The sequence below is a fragment of the Pipistrellus hanaki genome (assembly GCF_964339955.1).
Source record: "Pipistrellus hanaki genome assembly, chromosome: 3".
Taxonomy (NCBI): Eukaryota; Metazoa; Chordata; class Mammalia; order Chiroptera; family Vespertilionidae; genus Pipistrellus; species Pipistrellus hanaki.
In genome coordinates, this window is record NC_140505.1 from 121,027,689 (window position 1) to 121,046,712 (window position 19,024).

The 19,024-nt window shown below is 35.3% G+C and overlaps 1 protein-coding gene across 1 annotated transcript in view; it reads right to left on the bottom strand.

The window, feature by feature from the left end:
* Positions 1-3,306: 3,306 nt before the first annotated feature.
* Positions 3,307-19,024, bottom strand: part of OTOGL (otogelin like) — a gene marked incomplete at its 5' end in the record, with an annotated part of 144,787 nt that continues 129,069 nt past the window's right edge. The window contains 7 exons of the mRNA XM_084876944.1: positions 3,307-5,172; positions 5,798-5,877; positions 10,319-10,364; positions 11,857-11,976; positions 16,964-17,068; positions 17,493-17,671; positions 18,953-19,016. Of these exons, the coding sequence (XP_084733070.1) occupies positions 4,972-5,172; positions 5,798-5,877; positions 10,319-10,364; positions 11,857-11,976; positions 16,964-17,068; positions 17,493-17,671; positions 18,953-19,016 (795 nt within the window). The 3' untranslated portion in view covers positions 3,307-4,971. The remainder of the gene's footprint in view (positions 5,173-5,797; positions 5,878-10,318; positions 10,365-11,856; positions 11,977-16,963; positions 17,069-17,492; positions 17,672-18,952; positions 19,017-19,024) is intronic.

Genomic DNA, 19,024 nt, shown 5'->3' on the forward strand with positions numbered 1-19,024 from the left:
CTTAGGTCCTAACTTAAGTCATTGTTTTACCCTTCAGGCCCCTGAAGAAATCTGAGTTCGCTTAATAATTAAAAGTCTGTGTTTTGAAACCAAGACTGGGTTCCTATTTTCCTTATTAGGTGTGTGACTTTCTGCATATTCTTAACCAGAATGTACAGTGGCTAGAATTGGATCCCGCAGCTGGATCACTTTGGTTTGAATGCTGTTTCTCCACCACCAGCCATGTGACATGACCAGGTTATTTAGTCATTGGATGTTCCAGCTCCGAATCTGGGAATCATGGCAGAACCTTCTTCAGAAGGTGGATGTGAGGACTCAGTGAATTCACATATGAAGAGCCCTTGGCACAGTAATTGTGGACAGTAAGCACAGATAGTTGTTACTATCATTGTTAGTAATCAATTTTAGTGGTCCTGTTCTTCCTCCACAAAATGAAAGTCATAACACACACCTCAGAGGGGTATGTTTAGGAATAAGTGAGATAAAGTGTGAAGGCAACCTGGTCCTGAATGGTAGTCATAATTATTATCAGTGCATAGAGTAGAAATTTATCAAGATCATATTCCATGAGAACCCACGAAGACTTCTTTGGAAAACCCCACGGTTGTATCCACGAATCATAAAGCACGAACTTGAAGGCCAGCATCTGACAGCAGCTTTTTTTCTTGCCTCACCCATCATGTTAAACATAATATCAGAAAATTAAAGGATGGAAGGTGGAAGGAAATATAAAGTCCTAAATTCAATCTGCTCTTTGTATGAACAAGGACACAGAAGCCCAGAATGATAAGGTAATTTGCACAATCCAATCCAGCTAGTCTGTCACAAAGCAGGCTTTGAATTCAATTAATAATTATTCCATGCTAAAGCTGGTTTGGCTCAGTGATAGAGCGTCGGTCTGCGGACTGAGGGGTCCCGGGTTCGATTCCAGTCAAGGGCATGTACATTGGTTGCGGGCACATCCCCAGTGGGGGGTGTGCAGGAGGCAGCTGGTCGATGTTTCTCTCTCATCGACGTTTCTGGCTCTCTGTCCCTCTCTCCTCCTCTCTGTAAAAAAATCAATAAAATATATATTTTTTAAAAAAAACTATTCCACTACCCCACACTAATCTTGCCTCCTCTAAATTCTCACAATCTCTGGCGCAAACTCTGGGGCTGACTTCAGTCTCATGAAGGTGTTTAACTTAATTTCAGTACTGAATCAGCCTCTCCTGAGTAGATGCCAAATTTCTGTTTGATGAGTACAGATTACTTGTGGTATGTTCAGAATAATAATAATAACAATAATAATGTGGTATTAATCAGGAAAACATTTTGCTAGCAGTGGGAAACTATGCCACTTTCTAACATACTTTTAACTCCAGTTTTCTTTTATATATTTTTTTCTTTCTATAATTGATGTCTTACTCTTTTTTTTTTTTTATTACCTGAGTGACCAGATTTTTATGATCTTTGAACGCATATTAATCTGGCCACTCAATGTACATCCTATATAATAAAAGGCTAATATGCAAATTGTTCCCTCAACCAAGAGTTCGACCAGCAAGCAGGCCAGCCAACCGCCCTTGGCCCCTCCTTCTGGCCAGGCTGGCTGGACCCCACCATGCATGAATTCATGCACTGGTACTCTAATATACGTGTGTGTGTGTGTGTGTGTGTGTGTGTGTGTGTGTATTTAGTGGCCAGATTATTATACATTCAGAGATCATAATAACCTGGCCACTCGGTGTATATTCTTCACATATCACATGTAGCACATTGAGTTCACATTGGTTAAATTTATATTTGTTGAATAAAAAACTGATTTGCCTTAAGTTTGGCAACTCTTTTTAACATCTGATTTAATATTTTAGCTCCTTGCATTTTTCTGATTCTCATATTTGTCAAGTAATTTTGAATATTAACTTTAAAAATGTTTAAACTATCCACACATTTTTCAGCTCTCTTCCCCTCACACACTCATAGTCATACACTTTTGCCTTTCTTTCAGACATGCTATTTTTTGTTTCTGAGGAATAAGTACCACAATTACCTTTTAAATCTAAATATGAGTAGTATTTTCAGAACAATGATACCAAAAGGTGATGGTCAGGCACAAAATATCTGAAACAATAGTAAGAAAGTAGAAAATAGAATTGAAAAAAAGAATGAAAATATTAATGTCATCAAACATTTCATTCTCCCAAATGGCCTATTTCTAAATGGTCTCTAAATAGTTAAATGGTATTTCATTAATTCCAAGACTTACTTTCATTTCACATTTCAGCATCTCTGACATCACAATGCAAATTGATGGTGTTATGCATGGACAGTAGGCATTTTTTCTATCAAGGCAATACAGAAAATAATAGATCATGTGATGAGGTAGGGTGTCTTCAATGTGATGAAATATGGCAATGACAATATTAGTGAGTATTGTGTGCCAGTTGTCTTCTAAGTATTTAAAAATATTTCGCTGTTAATCTTCTCAAATACTTAGACTGGGTTCTCTTGTTCCCTTTGTTTTCAGATTAGAGAGACACGTGCAGATTAGTTGTTAATTAGGTTGCATTGGTTCCCCATCTAGTAAGCAATGGACCTGAGACATGAACTCAGACTCCTGTGCTCTTATACTCCACCCAATACACTTCTCTGGCTTTTCTATATGGGACTTTGGTTGCTCTTATTGTTTCCATTCCCTGGTTTGTCTACACTTAAAATTGGTTTCCATCTTCCATAAAAATCACTATAATACCCATTTTTATTTCACTACGAGAGACCTGGGCTTCTGGATATTGAGTCAGAATTAGAATGGCTCTCCCCACTCTAAGGTTATAATGAATTACTCCAAATTTTTTTAGAACTTCTCTCTTTTTCCTCTTTCTTTTTCACATTTAAATCTCTGGTATGTTTAGAATTTAGCCTGATTTCAATGGATGTATGAATCCTAATTTCTCTCTGTCCAAGTTACAATCCAGTTGGTTCAACACCATTTATGGCAAGTTCATTTGTATTCCTCTGCTGATTTGAGGGCCACCTTTTTCATATACTACATTCCAAAAAGGTTTGGTTTGTCTTTCTGCACATTCTCACAGCTGTTTATCTATCAAATGCCTACTTTCTTACTAGACTGTAAGTTGTGTGAGTATGAGAACTGTGTGTTTTTTGTTTTGCCTATGTCCTCAGAGCTTAGAATGTGTCTGGCACATACTGGTAGGAGGTGTTCAAATTATTTTTCCTGCATTTGAGAATGTTTATGAAGTTATAGGAGAATGTTGCTCTTTTTCTCACAAATAAGTTTAAATATGACTTGTTGTTTTTAATTTAATAAATATTTTATAGAGCATGAAAATAAAAAAAAATGTGTGGTAGACAATATACAGTATTATGTGCTCATTTGAGGTACATAACAGTTTTTCTTAAGCAAAATGTTCATTTATTTTAACCAAAAGCATTTGATTCAGTCTATATATTAATAAGGGTTAAAGAATATTGAAATGTTAACATCTAGATGAAACATTTATATTAAGTACAAATAAGGAAAAAATCAGTTTTTATATACAGTAGACACTGGGACTTTGTAGATGTTCATTTCATTCTTTCACCTATTTCTAAGTAAACCTGGAGATCCAAAATATCTAATAAGTTGCAATTTTGGGGGGAATCATGGTCTCAAAACCAAAGAAATCACCCAGCTCATATCTGAGCCTAGACAATCAGGCCCCACATCTGCTTTTTAATGCAAAGTTATTGTTCTCTTGTTGCTCTTTGACTTCATTAAGTCCTCACGATAATTATACCAAGTAGGGCATTCCCTCCTTTTTACATACAAGGAAACTCAGACAATTATGTACTATAAATGTCAAAGAAGTTTGACTTTGCAAAGATCTCAGGATATATTCCTTGCATATGTCAATCTGTATGTAAAAAGTGCAGCATTCCGTTATAGAATTATTAATACATTCAAATAATTTTATCTCATTCTTCATTGGCAAAGCAGCAGCCTGAGAAGCAAAAAGTATGCAACTTCAATAGTATGCAAATAAATCTCAAAAATCAGATGTGCATGAGATAGTAAATAGCTAACTAAATATTCAGTGGTAACAACATATTTAATAATAGTTTTAATGATATAAAAAAATAAAAGCCCAAGATATCCCTCCTCTATTTAGAAACTGATGCTACATTTCCCCATTACTTATTATTGGGACAACTATTAAATGAATGTATAAACATATGAATGTGTGGCATTGTGTTTCTTTTTCTTTTTCTTTCTTTTTTTTTTTTTTTTTTGTAAAAGTATTGAATTTAAAATTCTTAATTCTATGCAAGGTTAACTCTTTAAGAATGAAAGATTCTGTGGTAGACACCATATTGTACCACCCAAAAGAAAAGAACATAGGACTGGAATATTAAAGATCTAGACTTAACCCAACTATTAACATGACTTCAATACATTGTTATACTGAATTAATTTGTACAAGTCACCAGCTTCTCTGGTTATCTGCTAGACCTGCAAAATGAAGGGAATTTGCAGTAATACCCCTAACATCTATTCAAGTTTTTAAAAGACTAAAATCCTATAGTTCTATGATCTGTCTCTAGGCATACCACCCTTTATGACTATCCAGATACCAATTTTAACTGATTACATTTACCGGCATATCAAAAAAAGACTACTGAATGAAATTTCAAGAATTCTGCAAAATAACCTGCTTAATGAGCATATTTCAGGTTTTTAGCATGTTGCAATTATATGCATAGTATTTCAGCTGAACAACTTAAAATAATTTACTTCTCTAAAATACAGTAAATTAGTACATCTAATTTTCCATGAAAATTGTGTATATTTTTGTTCATTGCTATATCCCAATAGTCTGAAAAGTACATTATCAGTAAACGGTATAAATCTGCCCAGCGCCTAAATAACAGTGCTGAAAGTTAACTCCATTTGATTGGTGATGTTGCACAGAGTTCTTGGAATCCACAAGTCTAATTCCACTGGCACGTGCAGTCTATAGGCTCCTGGAGAGTGTACATGACCTCTGTGCCGTTTCCCGAACAGTACAGCGGCACGGTCAGATTCCGCACTCCATTCTCACGACAACACTTACAGAACCTGAGATGGCTCTCAATGTTGATGTTATATATGGTAGCAGATGGGCATTTTCCATCACAAGATGCAACATTTATCTGTAACAAGAGATGATGAGAAAAAAACTCTTAAAATTTAAAAATCCGGTTACTTGATTTTACTAAGTCAAATGAAAGCAAGACGTTCTTATCGCTTTAACTCACAAACTTCTCTGTGTTAAAACATTGCATAGCATACCGGGTTGAAATTTAGTAACTTAGTTCCATGGTGATGCCTAGGATAGCAATGCTGACAGAAATTTTGAAACGTGCTCACATAACTAGACAGGTGACTGCAATATATTAATCATAATCTAATGAGTCTATTGTAACCCATATTATATTATGGATCAAGTAGACTGTGGAATTGTATGGGTCATATTAAAAGAACCAGGACTATTTTTGCCGAGTAGAATTGCATAGTTAAGAAAATACGTAGTCAAATACATTTAGATTTAATTTCCATCTCTCTGGATTGCAGTTACCACTTCAGAACTTTTAACTACTTATGCTAAGAATAATTCACACTTCTTCACAGAATATTTTAATTTTAGAATTTAAGAATAATCTCAAAGCTAAATATTGTGTTAACATTTTGTTGGCTTACAAACTTATTAGTGCTGCGATAGATATACTTTGGAAAGACACATGCCCTTTATGTAACAAATGATATTTTTCCACTTACAGAGCTTTGACTTATACAGTCCTGTTTCCTTATAACTGATTTAATAGTCACTTTCTGGCATATTCTTTCTTCTCGTTTACCTGATAAAATATAGAACGTATTTATTCATTAAAAGGCTCATGCCAAATTGTTTCTCAATTCAATTAACATATGAATATATTGAAAATTGATAAGTTTACATAAAATATATTCCTATACTAAGAGATATTTAAGATTTCCCTCATATTTTATGTTCAATATTTATTTTCACCATCTAAATAGATTATCTCTTATATTTTCTAGCTTCATACTTCTCTTTATCTTATTGTCAGGATAATTACCATAATCACAAATCAGAAATATTCTACACATATAGTAATGCTAACTGTATAGTATGTACCAATCTCTGTGTGGTATATAGACAGATAGATAAAATGTTTATTACGTAGTATATAAAAGTAAATATATACATAAATAATTAAGGCATTTATACATATACTAGTATACATAAACTCATTTTGAAATTAAAAACTAATAAATTTAAAACCACATTATCCTAATGTATATTAATAAAATATCTAGCATGAATGTAATTGAACTATTTATCAACCATGTTTAAATGTAATGGGTTAGTGATGCTAATTTGATTTGATGGTTTTGAAATGATCTCTTAGGACAGGGGTCTTCAAACTACGGCCCGCGGGCCACATGCGGCCCGCAGAGGAGTCTGATCTGGCCCGCCAGGTTTTTTGGGCAGTGAGCGCAGCCGAGGTGTTACAGTAGGAATTACTAGTTCATAAAGTCCGGCCCTCCAGCTCTCTGAGGGACCGTGATCTGGCCCCCACTTTAAAAAGTTTGAGGACCCCTGTCTTAGGAGTTCAAATGAAAACACTTTCTATTAATTAATGGCATATTAATGTGCCTCTGTGTGGGTGATGGTTTATTACTTGGCAATACACCAGGAATATTCATTTCACACTGTATGTAGTAGATATAACTCTGAATCAAGCTGCAAAAGTCCAAGGTTTTTTTCCTCTGATACTAACTTGTTTTGTCATTCCACTGATTTACCTTGTTTGCAAAAGGTTGGGTTTAGATCTCCAGTTTTCAAATGATTTTAGTGTTATAGTAATAGTAATAAGGATAAATACAATATTGAATAAGTATTAAAGTGTGGAATTGAAGTGTGATATCTGAAAGTATGGAATGGAATGTAAACAAACTGATAAACACCCTTGAGTGACCTGTATGTAGGAAATAGATCTGTACCCCATATGTAAGAATGGATAGCAAGGCTCCTGGGACCCGCTGATAAGACACACTGAAGACACATAAAAAGAGCAAGCTCCACATTTAGTCACAACATTATTTTTTAATTAAATAATTTGGTGAAATCCCAACATGTAAAGTATGTCAAAGCTAAGCTCTGCTGGTTCAATTACCTTAAATTAAACTGTCATCCTCAACAGTTGACCTTTAAATTTCTAAGTTCAAGGTCACATCTCTGTTCTCATTCTGTTTGACTTTGCAGTAGTATTTGACCCAGTCCATTACTCTCTTCTTCTTGATATACTCTCTACACTTGGCTTCTAGAACAGCCACTTTGGTTTTCCTCTCATCTCACTGTGGCTCCTCCTCTCTCTCATGCTAGTTCTTTCTCCTTTCCCTGATCTCCCACCTATATAGTGTGGCCCAATGCTCAGTGTTGGTGACAGAGGGCAGGCTGTTTGTACCTTATAGTGCTTTCACTCAGTCGTTAGTTCATGCAAGTTTAAGAATAATTGTTTAGAAAGAGAACATCTTTAACATCCCTACTAGGTACCTTACCCTCTTCTTTATATCACTTTCATCCCTGTGCTACAGCCACACCTGCTGTTTCCTTTGCTTTCAACTCTTCATTCTTCTGGCAGACATTCAGTCTCCATTCAACTGTCACTTCATTACAGAGGCCTTCTTCAACCATTCACTTAAGTTAGCAACCAGTTCCCTTCACTCTCCATCCCTTTTATTTTGCACTATTTTTCTTTACATCACTCATCACTACCTGACATAATAATATATATTTGTGTGTTCATTGTTTCTTCCACTTCTTGATAATATGCACTATGCATACAGACACTGTTTCATTCACTATTAGAGTCCCAGTGCTATAAGACTGTCTGGTGTGTGGTGGGCACTCAATAAAAATTGGTTTGATAAGTCAATTTATTCGATGAATGAAATTGGGACAGCATCAATTTAGTTAGACAGCATCAATTTGTTTGAACCAAGAAGGATCCCTACTCATTCTCAGAGAGTTTATTGTAACACATTTCTTTTAGCACAGCACCTGTGATCGTATCCAATACCCACAGTCTCTCTGGTATAGCCTGGTCACACAAAAGCAAAGGCTGCAGACAAGGGTTCTCCGATACCAAAGCTGAAACTTCCTTACAAGTCCTTACTCATCAGATAGGAAAAACTGAGGTGACTTTTTTTTTTTTTTTTTTTTTTTTTTTTTACTATTCTGCAGCTTCAAAGAGCTTAGCAGAATTGAAAGGCCCTGGGACCAGCCCTTAATCTATTACTGATGAGTGTGATCAACTTTTCAGAATCTTTATTTTCTTTTCTATAGGGTGAATAATCCCTATCTTCCCATCTAGCTCTCAGAATTTATGAAGATTAGTTGTAGTACCGGTCTGCAATGGGCTTAATAGAGTGTCTATGTGTGACAGGCAATAAATAGGACTGAGATGGTCAGTCACACAGGTTTCCTGTCTACCCTCAGATGACATAAGTGGACTCACTTCTCTAATAATTCAGATGGAGTTACAGAATCTAAGCTCTTCACATCTGCTATATGATTTTACTCCGATGTCTCATACCTAAAGAAGAGTCTAGACTGAAGAAGCAGAGGAAAAAGAAGTCATAAAAATATAAACTTCCTCAGATTCTGGAGTCTAATTTCATTCCTTTGGTTCCTGATACAATGACTATTGGATATACATTAGTTTACATATAATTCATAAAATACTGAATTAAAACTACGTTTTGTTCTAACAGAAAAAAAAAATTAATTAGTGTGTATCTAAGAGCCCCAGGAATTCAAGAGGCATAAGTGGCATTATCCTATTTACAAAAGTCCCAGCAATAAAATCTGTTATGGGTTGAAATATTCCTCTGAGCCTCAGAAATCACCTTATTTGGAGATGGAGTTTTACAGAGATAATAAAGTGAAAATGGGATCATTAGGGTAGGCCCCAATCCAATCTGACTCATGCTCTCATAAAAAGGGGGGATTTGGAGATAGGTACACACACAAGAAGAACCCAGCCAAGGAGAGAGGCCTGCAGCAGATCTTTCCCTCAAGTCCTCAGAAGGAACCAACCACATGGACCTCTTTATTTTGGACTCTAACCTCCAGAACTGTGAGATATACATGTCTGTCACCCAGCTTGTGGCATTGTTATAACAGCGTTAGCAAACAAATACAATGTCACATTCGATGTCAAGGACTGACATCGAATGTGACATTGTATTTGTTGTGGTAAGTTTGTGTGTGTCAGATTTACATACTATGTAAATAAAAACTGCCTAAAACTCCTATTTTTATCTTGAGAAAGTCATAAATACTAAAAAAAAAAAAAAAAAAAAAAAAAGAAAAGAAAAGAAAAAAAAAAAGATGGCTGTATTAATACCTCTCCATTCTATTTCAGTCCTTAACATCTTTAAAAATTATTATGAGTCCTGGCTGGTGTGGCTCAGTGGTTGCGCGTTGACCTAAGGAGCTGGAGGTCATGATTCAATTCCAGTCAGGGCACATGCCCTGGTTGTGACTTGATCCCCAAGGTAGGGTGTGTATTAGGCAGCTGATCAATGATTCTCTCTTATCATTGATGTTTCTATCTCTATCTCCCTTCCTTTCTGAAATCAATAAAAATATATTTTTAAAAGTTACTATGAAATAAACCTTAACACTTGAACTAATATAATGTATATCATATATATATATATATATATATATATATATATATATATATATATATAGTGTTTGTGTGTGTGTACATAACTTTATCAAAATAATTATTGGGAAGTTTTATATATAGAGTTTAAATGTACTCATTAAAATTAGCATTTCTCAAATGTATCATAAGAACCATAGACTTGTCCCAATAGGTTTGGAAAATACTGCACTTTGCCTTTATTGGAGTCATAATGACCTTCTCATTGTAGCCTACTTACTCTTGCATAGTTCCACATGTTCCCAGTAAATCTGACCACAGAGCACTTTTAAACTTAAACTCATTAGAGTCCCACACGATACCTTTGGGGAAATGCAACAATAAAGAAATTTCTAATGTTTAAATTAAAATTTATCTAAAGAAACATGTTACTCAATGAAGACTAAATTACAAAATAATCAGCCATGACACAAAAACATTTAATATGCATTGTACACTTTGTTTCCCTCCACATGTCATAGGGACTGAAATTTACAAGAAAAATCATAGGACAATTAAAACTAATCTATCAAATTAATCAATGTACTATGTCTTCACTTACAGATCTTGCAACAGCCTTCATTATAAAGCTTTACAACTCCTTCATTCTAGGAAAAGAGGAGAAAAGTCAAAACTCACAGGGTTTGTTTATTTCTTCTTGGACTAGAAATAGAAAACTAAATCAATACTTTTATTAAGTATCGCAAAGTACTTTATAGGAAAATGATTGGAATTTAACTACTAATAAGAATTCCTTTTGTAAAAAATTTAGGAGCATATGTTTAAAATGTTATTTCTTTATTCATAATATCAGAGTGTAAAAAGATTAACTTCCTTAAAAAACATTACACAACTTTATTTTTTAAGATTATAAATTTATTATTACACCTGCTATCAGAAGGGCTGACACCAACATGGCATCAGCCCAAATTTTTAAATACAAAAAAAGAAAAAAAAATGTCTTACCAGTAGAGGCCATTATATTTTTCAATTCTTCAAAATAATATAAGCTACTCTATAAGAATAGACTGATTTTTTGAATATAATCAGATGTTAAAATGGTGTTTATTTTTCTGTAATATTTTACTATTTTTAAAAAATCTCTACTTCAGAATGGCTTCTGACTAAGGATAAATTAAGAACATTTTATTATCTTTTAGAATTATTATGGGAAGTTTCTTTTATAATTATTATGGGAAGTTTCTGGTTGCTTTTAGTAACTAAATGATTACAATTCAAATTTTAAAAACTGTTGAATTAAGATGGTGTCTTAAGATTCTTTCCAGACCTGAAATTCTATCACTTTAGTACATATGTTATCTACCTAGCCAGCTAGTGAGTCATCCATCATTACCAAAAGAGGACATTTTGAAAAATATCAATGATACTGCTATTTATCTACACTTAGAAAATATTGCCCCACACAACAGAGCAAAGTTTACCTTTCATTAGGGATTATTACCTATTAATTAAAGCTACTGTAATTTTTAAAAATTATATTACTTTCACATGGAATAGAAAGTTGTCTCAGCAACCTTCAAAGTTAGTAATAAAAGGGTGGGGGGGATTGTATCACTTTTAAAAATCTGAGAAAATAAGGAATTGAGAGAACAAAACTGGGGACCAGCTATGGCATGTGCTCAGTTCCACAGCTGGCTGTGCTCAGAGGAGCTAAGACAAATTTCACTTAGGCCAGCATGCACTAAAAAGTGAATTACATCATAAATCTGTCTGTGTGTTTAAGAAAGAGAAAATCATTCAAGCTCATTTATTGATCCATATTGAGAAAGAGGCTAGGTGATCAAATGATTTATCAATAATCCTTTATCTACATATTAAAAACCCAGAAATAGCATAATGTTTATTCAGGGAGAGTGAAAATTATTTGGAATACCATATATAATTCAAAATGGAAAACTGAGGAAATATAATAGAGCTTTTGGGAAGTTTCTGGTTGCTTTTAGTAACTAAATGATTACAATTGAGAATAAATCATTCACCAAAATAAACAAGCTACAATGTATACATGACCTTGGAAAACACACTATTTTCTAAATTCTAATTAGTACTAAATTTTCTTAAATATAACAAAGTACAAACCATTTTGCATTCAGTCTCATTAAAAGGGGGACAGACCATACTGTAGTTCAGAATCATTGTTCCTTCATCAGTCTTGACACATTCATATGTGGTACAGTTATAGTGCCACATACTCCCTTCCTAAAAATAAAAGAGAAAGTAACTGTTTTACTATCGAAATCTGCTAAATTTCTGAAGTATTTCCTATCCTATTGAATCACAAGGCATGATGCAGAAAGCTTTTGAGTCTTAAACTATCCTTATGGAAAAGTCCACAAATCTAACTTAAGTTGTTAAAATGCACCAATGGGGTGTGTGTGTGTGTGTGTGTGTGTGTGTGTGTGTGTGTGTGTTTGGTTTCATAATTGAGTTGTAAATGTGAAGTAAAGCAATAGGGAGTAAAGAAGGAAAAGGTATTTGTTTATACTACAAAATTATCTAATTCGATCAAGGTCAAATGTCTTGCTCTCCTATTTCCCTCACTAATTATAACAAAACAAATCATATTATGTAATACACCTCCTTTCTTGAGATTTGTTTATTCTTCCTTCCACTCCCTTGTCAGCAAAATACTAAAAAAATCTTCGAATGATAGTAATTATTGACTTATGGTTCTACTTTTGTATACCTTATGGCTATTATAAAATCTATTCCTAGTCTTTTAACTTTCAAAAATAATAACTTTATTTCATTCCTGATGTCAGAATTCCTATTTAGAAATAAAGACTGCTAGCCTAGCTGATTTTGTTCAGTAGGTACAGTGTCAGCCCAGGGACTGAAGGGTCCCAGGTTCAATACTGGATCAGTTGCAGGCTTCCTCTGTGGCCCTGGTCAGATCTCTCTCACTCACACATCAATGTTTATCTCTCTCCCTCCCTTCCATTCTCTCTAAAAATCAATGAAAAAAATATCTTCAGGTAAGGATTAAAAAAAGAAAGAAAGAAAGAAAGAAAGTCTGCTAAATATATCCTATATAATAAAGAGATATTATGCAAATTGACCGTCACTCCAACACAAGATGGCCATTCTCATGTGGTCAAAGATGGCTGACCCCATGTGGACACAAGATGGCTGCCACAAGATGACCAGCAGGGGAGGGTATTTGTGAGCAATCAGGCCAGCAGGAAGCCAAGTTGGGAGGGGACCAGGCCATCCAGGGAGGGCAGTTAGGGTTGACCAGGCCAGCAGGGATTGTGTTAGGGGTGTTAGGGTATGGCAGTTAGGGGCAATCATGCCTGCAGAGGACAGCAGTTAGGGGAAACAAGGCTGTAGGGGAGGGCAGTTGGGAGTGACCAGGCCTTTGGGGAAGGCAGTTAGGGGCAACAAGGCCAGCAAGGGAGGGCAGTTAGGGGCAATCAGGCTGGCAGGGGAGCAGTTAGACCTTGAGCAGGCTGGCAGGGGAGTGGTTATGGAGTAATGAAGCTGTCAAGCAGAAGTAGTTAGGGGCAATCAGGCAGGCAGGCAGGTGAGCGGTTGGAAGCCAGCAGTCCTGGCATGTGAGAGGGATGTCAATTACCCCTTTAGGCCAGATCCCACCAGAATTGGGCCTAAATGGGCACTCAGACATCCCTAAAGGGATCCTAGATTGGAGAGGGTGTAGGCTGGGCTGAGGGATATACCCCCCCATGCATGAATTTCATGCACTGGGACTCTAGTTTATTACATAATTATCCTATATAATATAAGCCTAATATTCAAATAAACTGAATGGCTGAACAACTGACAGAATGACTGGTCACTAAATGTGCACTGAGCAACGGGGGACAGATGCTCTAACTCGCAGGCCCCAGGCTGGCCAAGGTGGGTGCCAATGGGGGCCCTGATCACCCCACCAGTCTCCAGCAGAGGAAGAAAAACTGTAGCGGGGGGTGGGGGGGGGGGGGGAGTGTGGTGGCAAGTGGGTGGCTCCAGGCCAGCCAAAGCGGGTTCAATTGTCCCACTGGATGCCCTGCAGAGGGAGGTGATTGGCAACTGTGGGGGGTGGGGCTGGCCAGTAAGTGGGAGGGGCTGGCCTCCCTGATTGCCCTGCTGGTCACCCCACAGATTGGCCCTGATTGCCGGCCAGGCCTGAGGACCCTACCTATGCACAAATTTTGTACATCAGGCCATGAGGATTAACAAAGAACAAAAAAGAAAGTCTTGCCAAAACAGGTTTATCTCAGTGGATAGAGCATAAGCCTGCGGACTGAAGGGTCCCGGGTTCGATTCTGGTCAAGGACATTTACCTTGGTTGTGGGCACATCCCCAGTAGGGGGTGTGCAAGAGGCAGCTGATCAATGATTCTCTCTCATTGATGTTTCTAACTCTCTATCCCTCTCTCTTCCTCTCTGTAAAAAATCAATAAAACATATATTTTTTTAAAAGTCTGCTAAACATATTTATTACATAATTATCTCTATTATCTCTATATATAGAAGCCTAATATGCAAAGTGTCCCCTCAGGAGTTCGACCATTCTGGAGTTCAGTCACTTGCTATGATGTGTGCTGACCACCAGGAGGTGTCGTGAAATGAAGTAAGGCCCTGTCCAGGAGCTGGCCGCTAGGGAAAGGAGGCCCCAGCTGGCAGCCAGTGGCCAGGGAAGTGAGGCCCCGACCGGCAGCTGCTAGCCGCTAGGTACCCTACATGTGCATGAATTTTGTGCCCTGGGCCTCTAGCTGCACTATAACTGTTGATGTATATTTTTATAGTCTGGATTTTAAAATGTTAGTCAAACTCTGGCTTGAAGTTTTCTTGTGAATCAGTAAAGAATTTTAACTAACTTCCTTTTTCTAAATTTTATTTTAGTTTATGAATGACTTTGGATCTTCTATGAATATTAATTGGAAAATAATCCAGAAGTCTAGGTGTAAAAGAAAATAAAATATTAAAATTCAAGAAACACAGTAATATCTTATTTGTCTGAAAAAAATTCATTATCCCATACAAATTAGATTTCCATAGAATTAAAGCTTACCTTGGAAAAAGCCAAGAATTATGTATATTTACCTATACTGCATTGTTTGTGTTCTCAAAAAAATATTCTGAACATAGTTTAATCTTTTATTTACATTTCAGGGATACCACGATCAATATTAATTACATACACCAATGCTTCCTGGATTACCAATATCTATTGAGTTTAGGTTGCCCTTGTACTAAAATCCCCCAATTACTGTATTTTTTCCAGTATTCTCTGATTCCTTTTCTCTCACTGTCATCTATGTTTCCTACTCATTTTGTAAACTCCCTTTTTTAAGACTCCCTCTTTTAAAAATATATATTAGAAAGAAATAATACTGCTAAGATAAAAAGGTAAACAATAACAATAAGATAACAAATCAATAATACTATTTTGCATATAATTGTAAAATAATAGGCTAAAGTATAAAAACACAATTGTCCATTTTTCTTATTTAATAAAATGTACAGGATAGAAATAGTCTTTTTATTTTGGGGTATTTGAGTAATCGCATGTAATTAAGAACACCAGAAATAATACCTAGAAATAATTAAACTATTAATGGAAGAAGTGTAATGATAGCAATAATAAATTGGAATTACCTTCAGATAAATTATAAACACAATGTGTGACTTTCCTAAATCGGACCATACTACTAATAAAATTATAAAGTTTCATTTAAAAAATTCTAGGGAAGTAGTAGGTCAGTCTGCAAACCTATATAGAATTATGAGATAAAGGGAAATTCTGAATAATTATTATTTTTTGTATAAAGATGTAATATAGCATATTTGTTGCCCTGGTCTGGTGTCTGGTGGCTCCATTGGTTGGAGCATCAAACCATGCACCAAAAAGGTTGCCAGTTAGTTCCAGGTCAGGGCATATACCTAAATTGCAGGTTCAATCTCCTGCAGGCAAATGATGGATGGATGTTTCTCCTCACATTGACATTTCTCTCTCTCTCTCTCTCTCTCTCTCTCTCTCTCTCTCTCTCTCTCTCTCTCTCTCTCTTCTCTCTCTCTCTTCTCTCTCTCTCTCTCTCTCTCTCTCTCTCTCTCTCTCTCTCTCTCTCTCTCTCTCTCTCTCTCCTCTCTTCCTCCTTCCCTTTCTTCCTCCCTTCCTCTCTCTAAAATCAATAAAAACTATTCCCCAGTGAGGATTAAAAGTGTTTTAAAAACTAAAATTTTTTTTAAAAATGAAATTTGTCTTAAGACCTAAATCTTTTTTCTTATATATCGACAGGAACCATCAAAAGCTGAAATAAAGTACTAGCATCTTGAATGTCAGCTTTCCATTAAAGTATTTCATTCAAATGAGTAAATAAAATATCATTGTTCTTTTTCTTTGTAATGATTAGAAATCAGCATTTCTCCAAGCCCATTCCTCACATGTAAAACAAATAAAAATAAAGTGCCAGGCTGGTTCAGTGGTTGAGCATTGACTTTTGAACCAGGAGGTCACGGTTCAATTCCCGGTCAGGGCATATGCTCAGGTTGTAGGCTCAATCTCCAGTGTGGGACATGCAGGGGGCAGCCGATAGATAATTCTCTCTCATCATTGATGTTTATATCTCTTAATTCCTCTCCCTTCCTCTTTGAAATCAATAAAAAATATATTTTAAAAATAAAAATTAAGCCCAGCCGGTATGACTCATTGGTTGAGCATCAACCCATGAACCAAGAGGTCATGGTGGGTTCAATTCCTAGTCAGGGCACATGCCCAAGTTATGGGCCTCATCCCTGGTGGGGGGCGTGCAGGAGGCAGTAGAATTGATGCCTCTCTCTCATTGATATTTCTATGTCTCTATCCCTCTCCCTTCCTGTCTCTAAAGTCAATAAAGACATATTTTTAAAAATGAAGATTATAAAATAAGTTTGAGAAATGAGTTAAATAAGGTTCTTTACAACAGAAAGTATCAGATAGTTCACAGTGTATCTGTATCTTGTCCACTAAACGCATGCTGAATATGAGTATGTTTATTGTATGTAGAACTACAGTGTATCTGTATCTTGACCACTAAACGCATGCTGAATATGAGTATGTTTATTGTATGTAGAACTCCCTGTGTGTATTTCTGTGTTTGTGGCATTTTGAAAACTTATTTGATTTAAGAATGTCTTCATCATAAAGTAGTAGCATAAAGATTATCCTCCAATGAACATATTTTTAGAAAATAAAGAATTCATACCTCATATATAATTGATGTTACATTTTCCATTTGAAATTTGCAGGATACATTTTTGCAGGTGCCACAGCAATCATAATCACTTGGAGATGGAGTATATGCCTGGTGCTGTGTATGATAATAATACATTAAATAAGCCCCACAACAATACAAATATATAATTAATTAGTTCTGAAAGTGCTTCACAACATAAATATATGCTCTCTCTGAACATCTATAAACATTTCTAATGTTGAATTTAAAGTACTTCATAGAAGAATTGATTTTATATCGCTATGATCTTCACATCTACCAGCCAAGATTCATCAAGCAGTTATAACAACTTCAGGTTAAGTAAGCTGTAGATAATAAGACTTCTGAAGCTCAAGAAAAAAAAATCTGTAATAGGTAGATATGTTACAAACTAATAGGTTATTGAAGAACTATTCAAGTATACATTTTGAACTTATGCAGTATTCCCTATCTCAAATTCTATAGCTGCCATTTTAAGATTGATTAATTCTCACCAGAATGACTTATAAAGAATACTTACAACATCACATTCTTTTGAACAATTCACCATTGTAAAATTCAGAGTGTGAAAGTCTGTAATGTTATCTTTTTCTTCCAGACACTCTATTGTATGACAAAAGTCCCCTTCCAAATATTTTATCATAGATTGGCCAGGATTCAATACTGATACATCTTGAAATACACACACATCATCTTTTTCTAGGAAAAGAAAAACAGTCATCAAAAACAGCAATATTTTAATTAACCATTTAATGGAATTGATCTGTTTTAATTATGATGTGCAATTTTTCCAAAACCAAAATAGACCTTCACCTTTACATGTTGTTAAAAACTCAAGAGTTTACTTAATAATGTAGCACATTTATTCCTTAACATACAAGAAATTGATCTATAAATTCAACTGTTATTCACTGACTGAACTTCCTCCAAAACTATATTTTGTAGTAGATTCCAGAATTTTAGACCTAAGAAATTGTCAAACTACTTATTTTTCCCTCTTCCGGAAATATAACATGACAATTTTTGGGAGTGGATATAGATGGAGGCAAAATATAAATTAATAATAGTAGATCTCTTCCTGGTGGGGTTCAGTAACATTTAATGTTTTTTAATTGTTATTTTGAGAATAAATTTTTAATTTTATTGTGCTGCAAAATAAATAGTCATTTATAATCATACTTCATGATGAAGGCAACTGATACAATGTGGATTCATATCATTAAGAGTGGCATGTTAGGGGTATGAAGTAATCAGTTCAGAAAATCTTTGTGTTTCAACAGCACAGAAATTAAGCCTTCTCTCATATAAAAATACAAGTTTCAAGCTCTTGGACAGAAATTATATTTTCCATTAACATATTAATACATAATATGAAGTTTTGTTATTTCATAGAAAAACAACTCTCGGCTTTGCAGTGTTAACATCCTTTATAATAAAAGTCCAGTGACTGCATGGCAGAATAACCAGACAACGGGTTGACCACCAGGGACCAGATGCTCAACGCTGGAGCTGCCTCCTGGTGGTCAGTGCACTCCCACAGAGGGAGCAGCTGCTCAGAGGGCCAATCCCTGAAAAATATTCCCCCCACCAGTGCATGAATCCATGTACCAGGCATCTAGTCAATAATAATAAAACAGTGAGGGGAAAAAAAAAAAAAAACCTGTCGCTTATATATGTCTATTTTTTAAAAAAAATTAAGTATATCGGTATGAACCCTAGCATCAACTTTACATATTGTGATGTTTCTGAAAAGTACTATTCACTTTTCTGTCCAATTATCAAACTTCTCAAAACATTTTGAAATATTACAAAAGATGAAACAAATATAATAGTATTTATAATATTTTTATACTCAAAACTTGGCAAATGGCTTAAAATGTGCAATTCATTTCAAATAAAATTATTTTTAATTTATGAATAGTAAACAACATACACCAATAATATTCACTGGCATTTAAAAGTTATAAAAAACATAGTTACCACAGAGATACTTCACACATCCACAGTCACTCTGAAAGTTATGATCTATTGTAGTAAATTCTCCCTATTAGA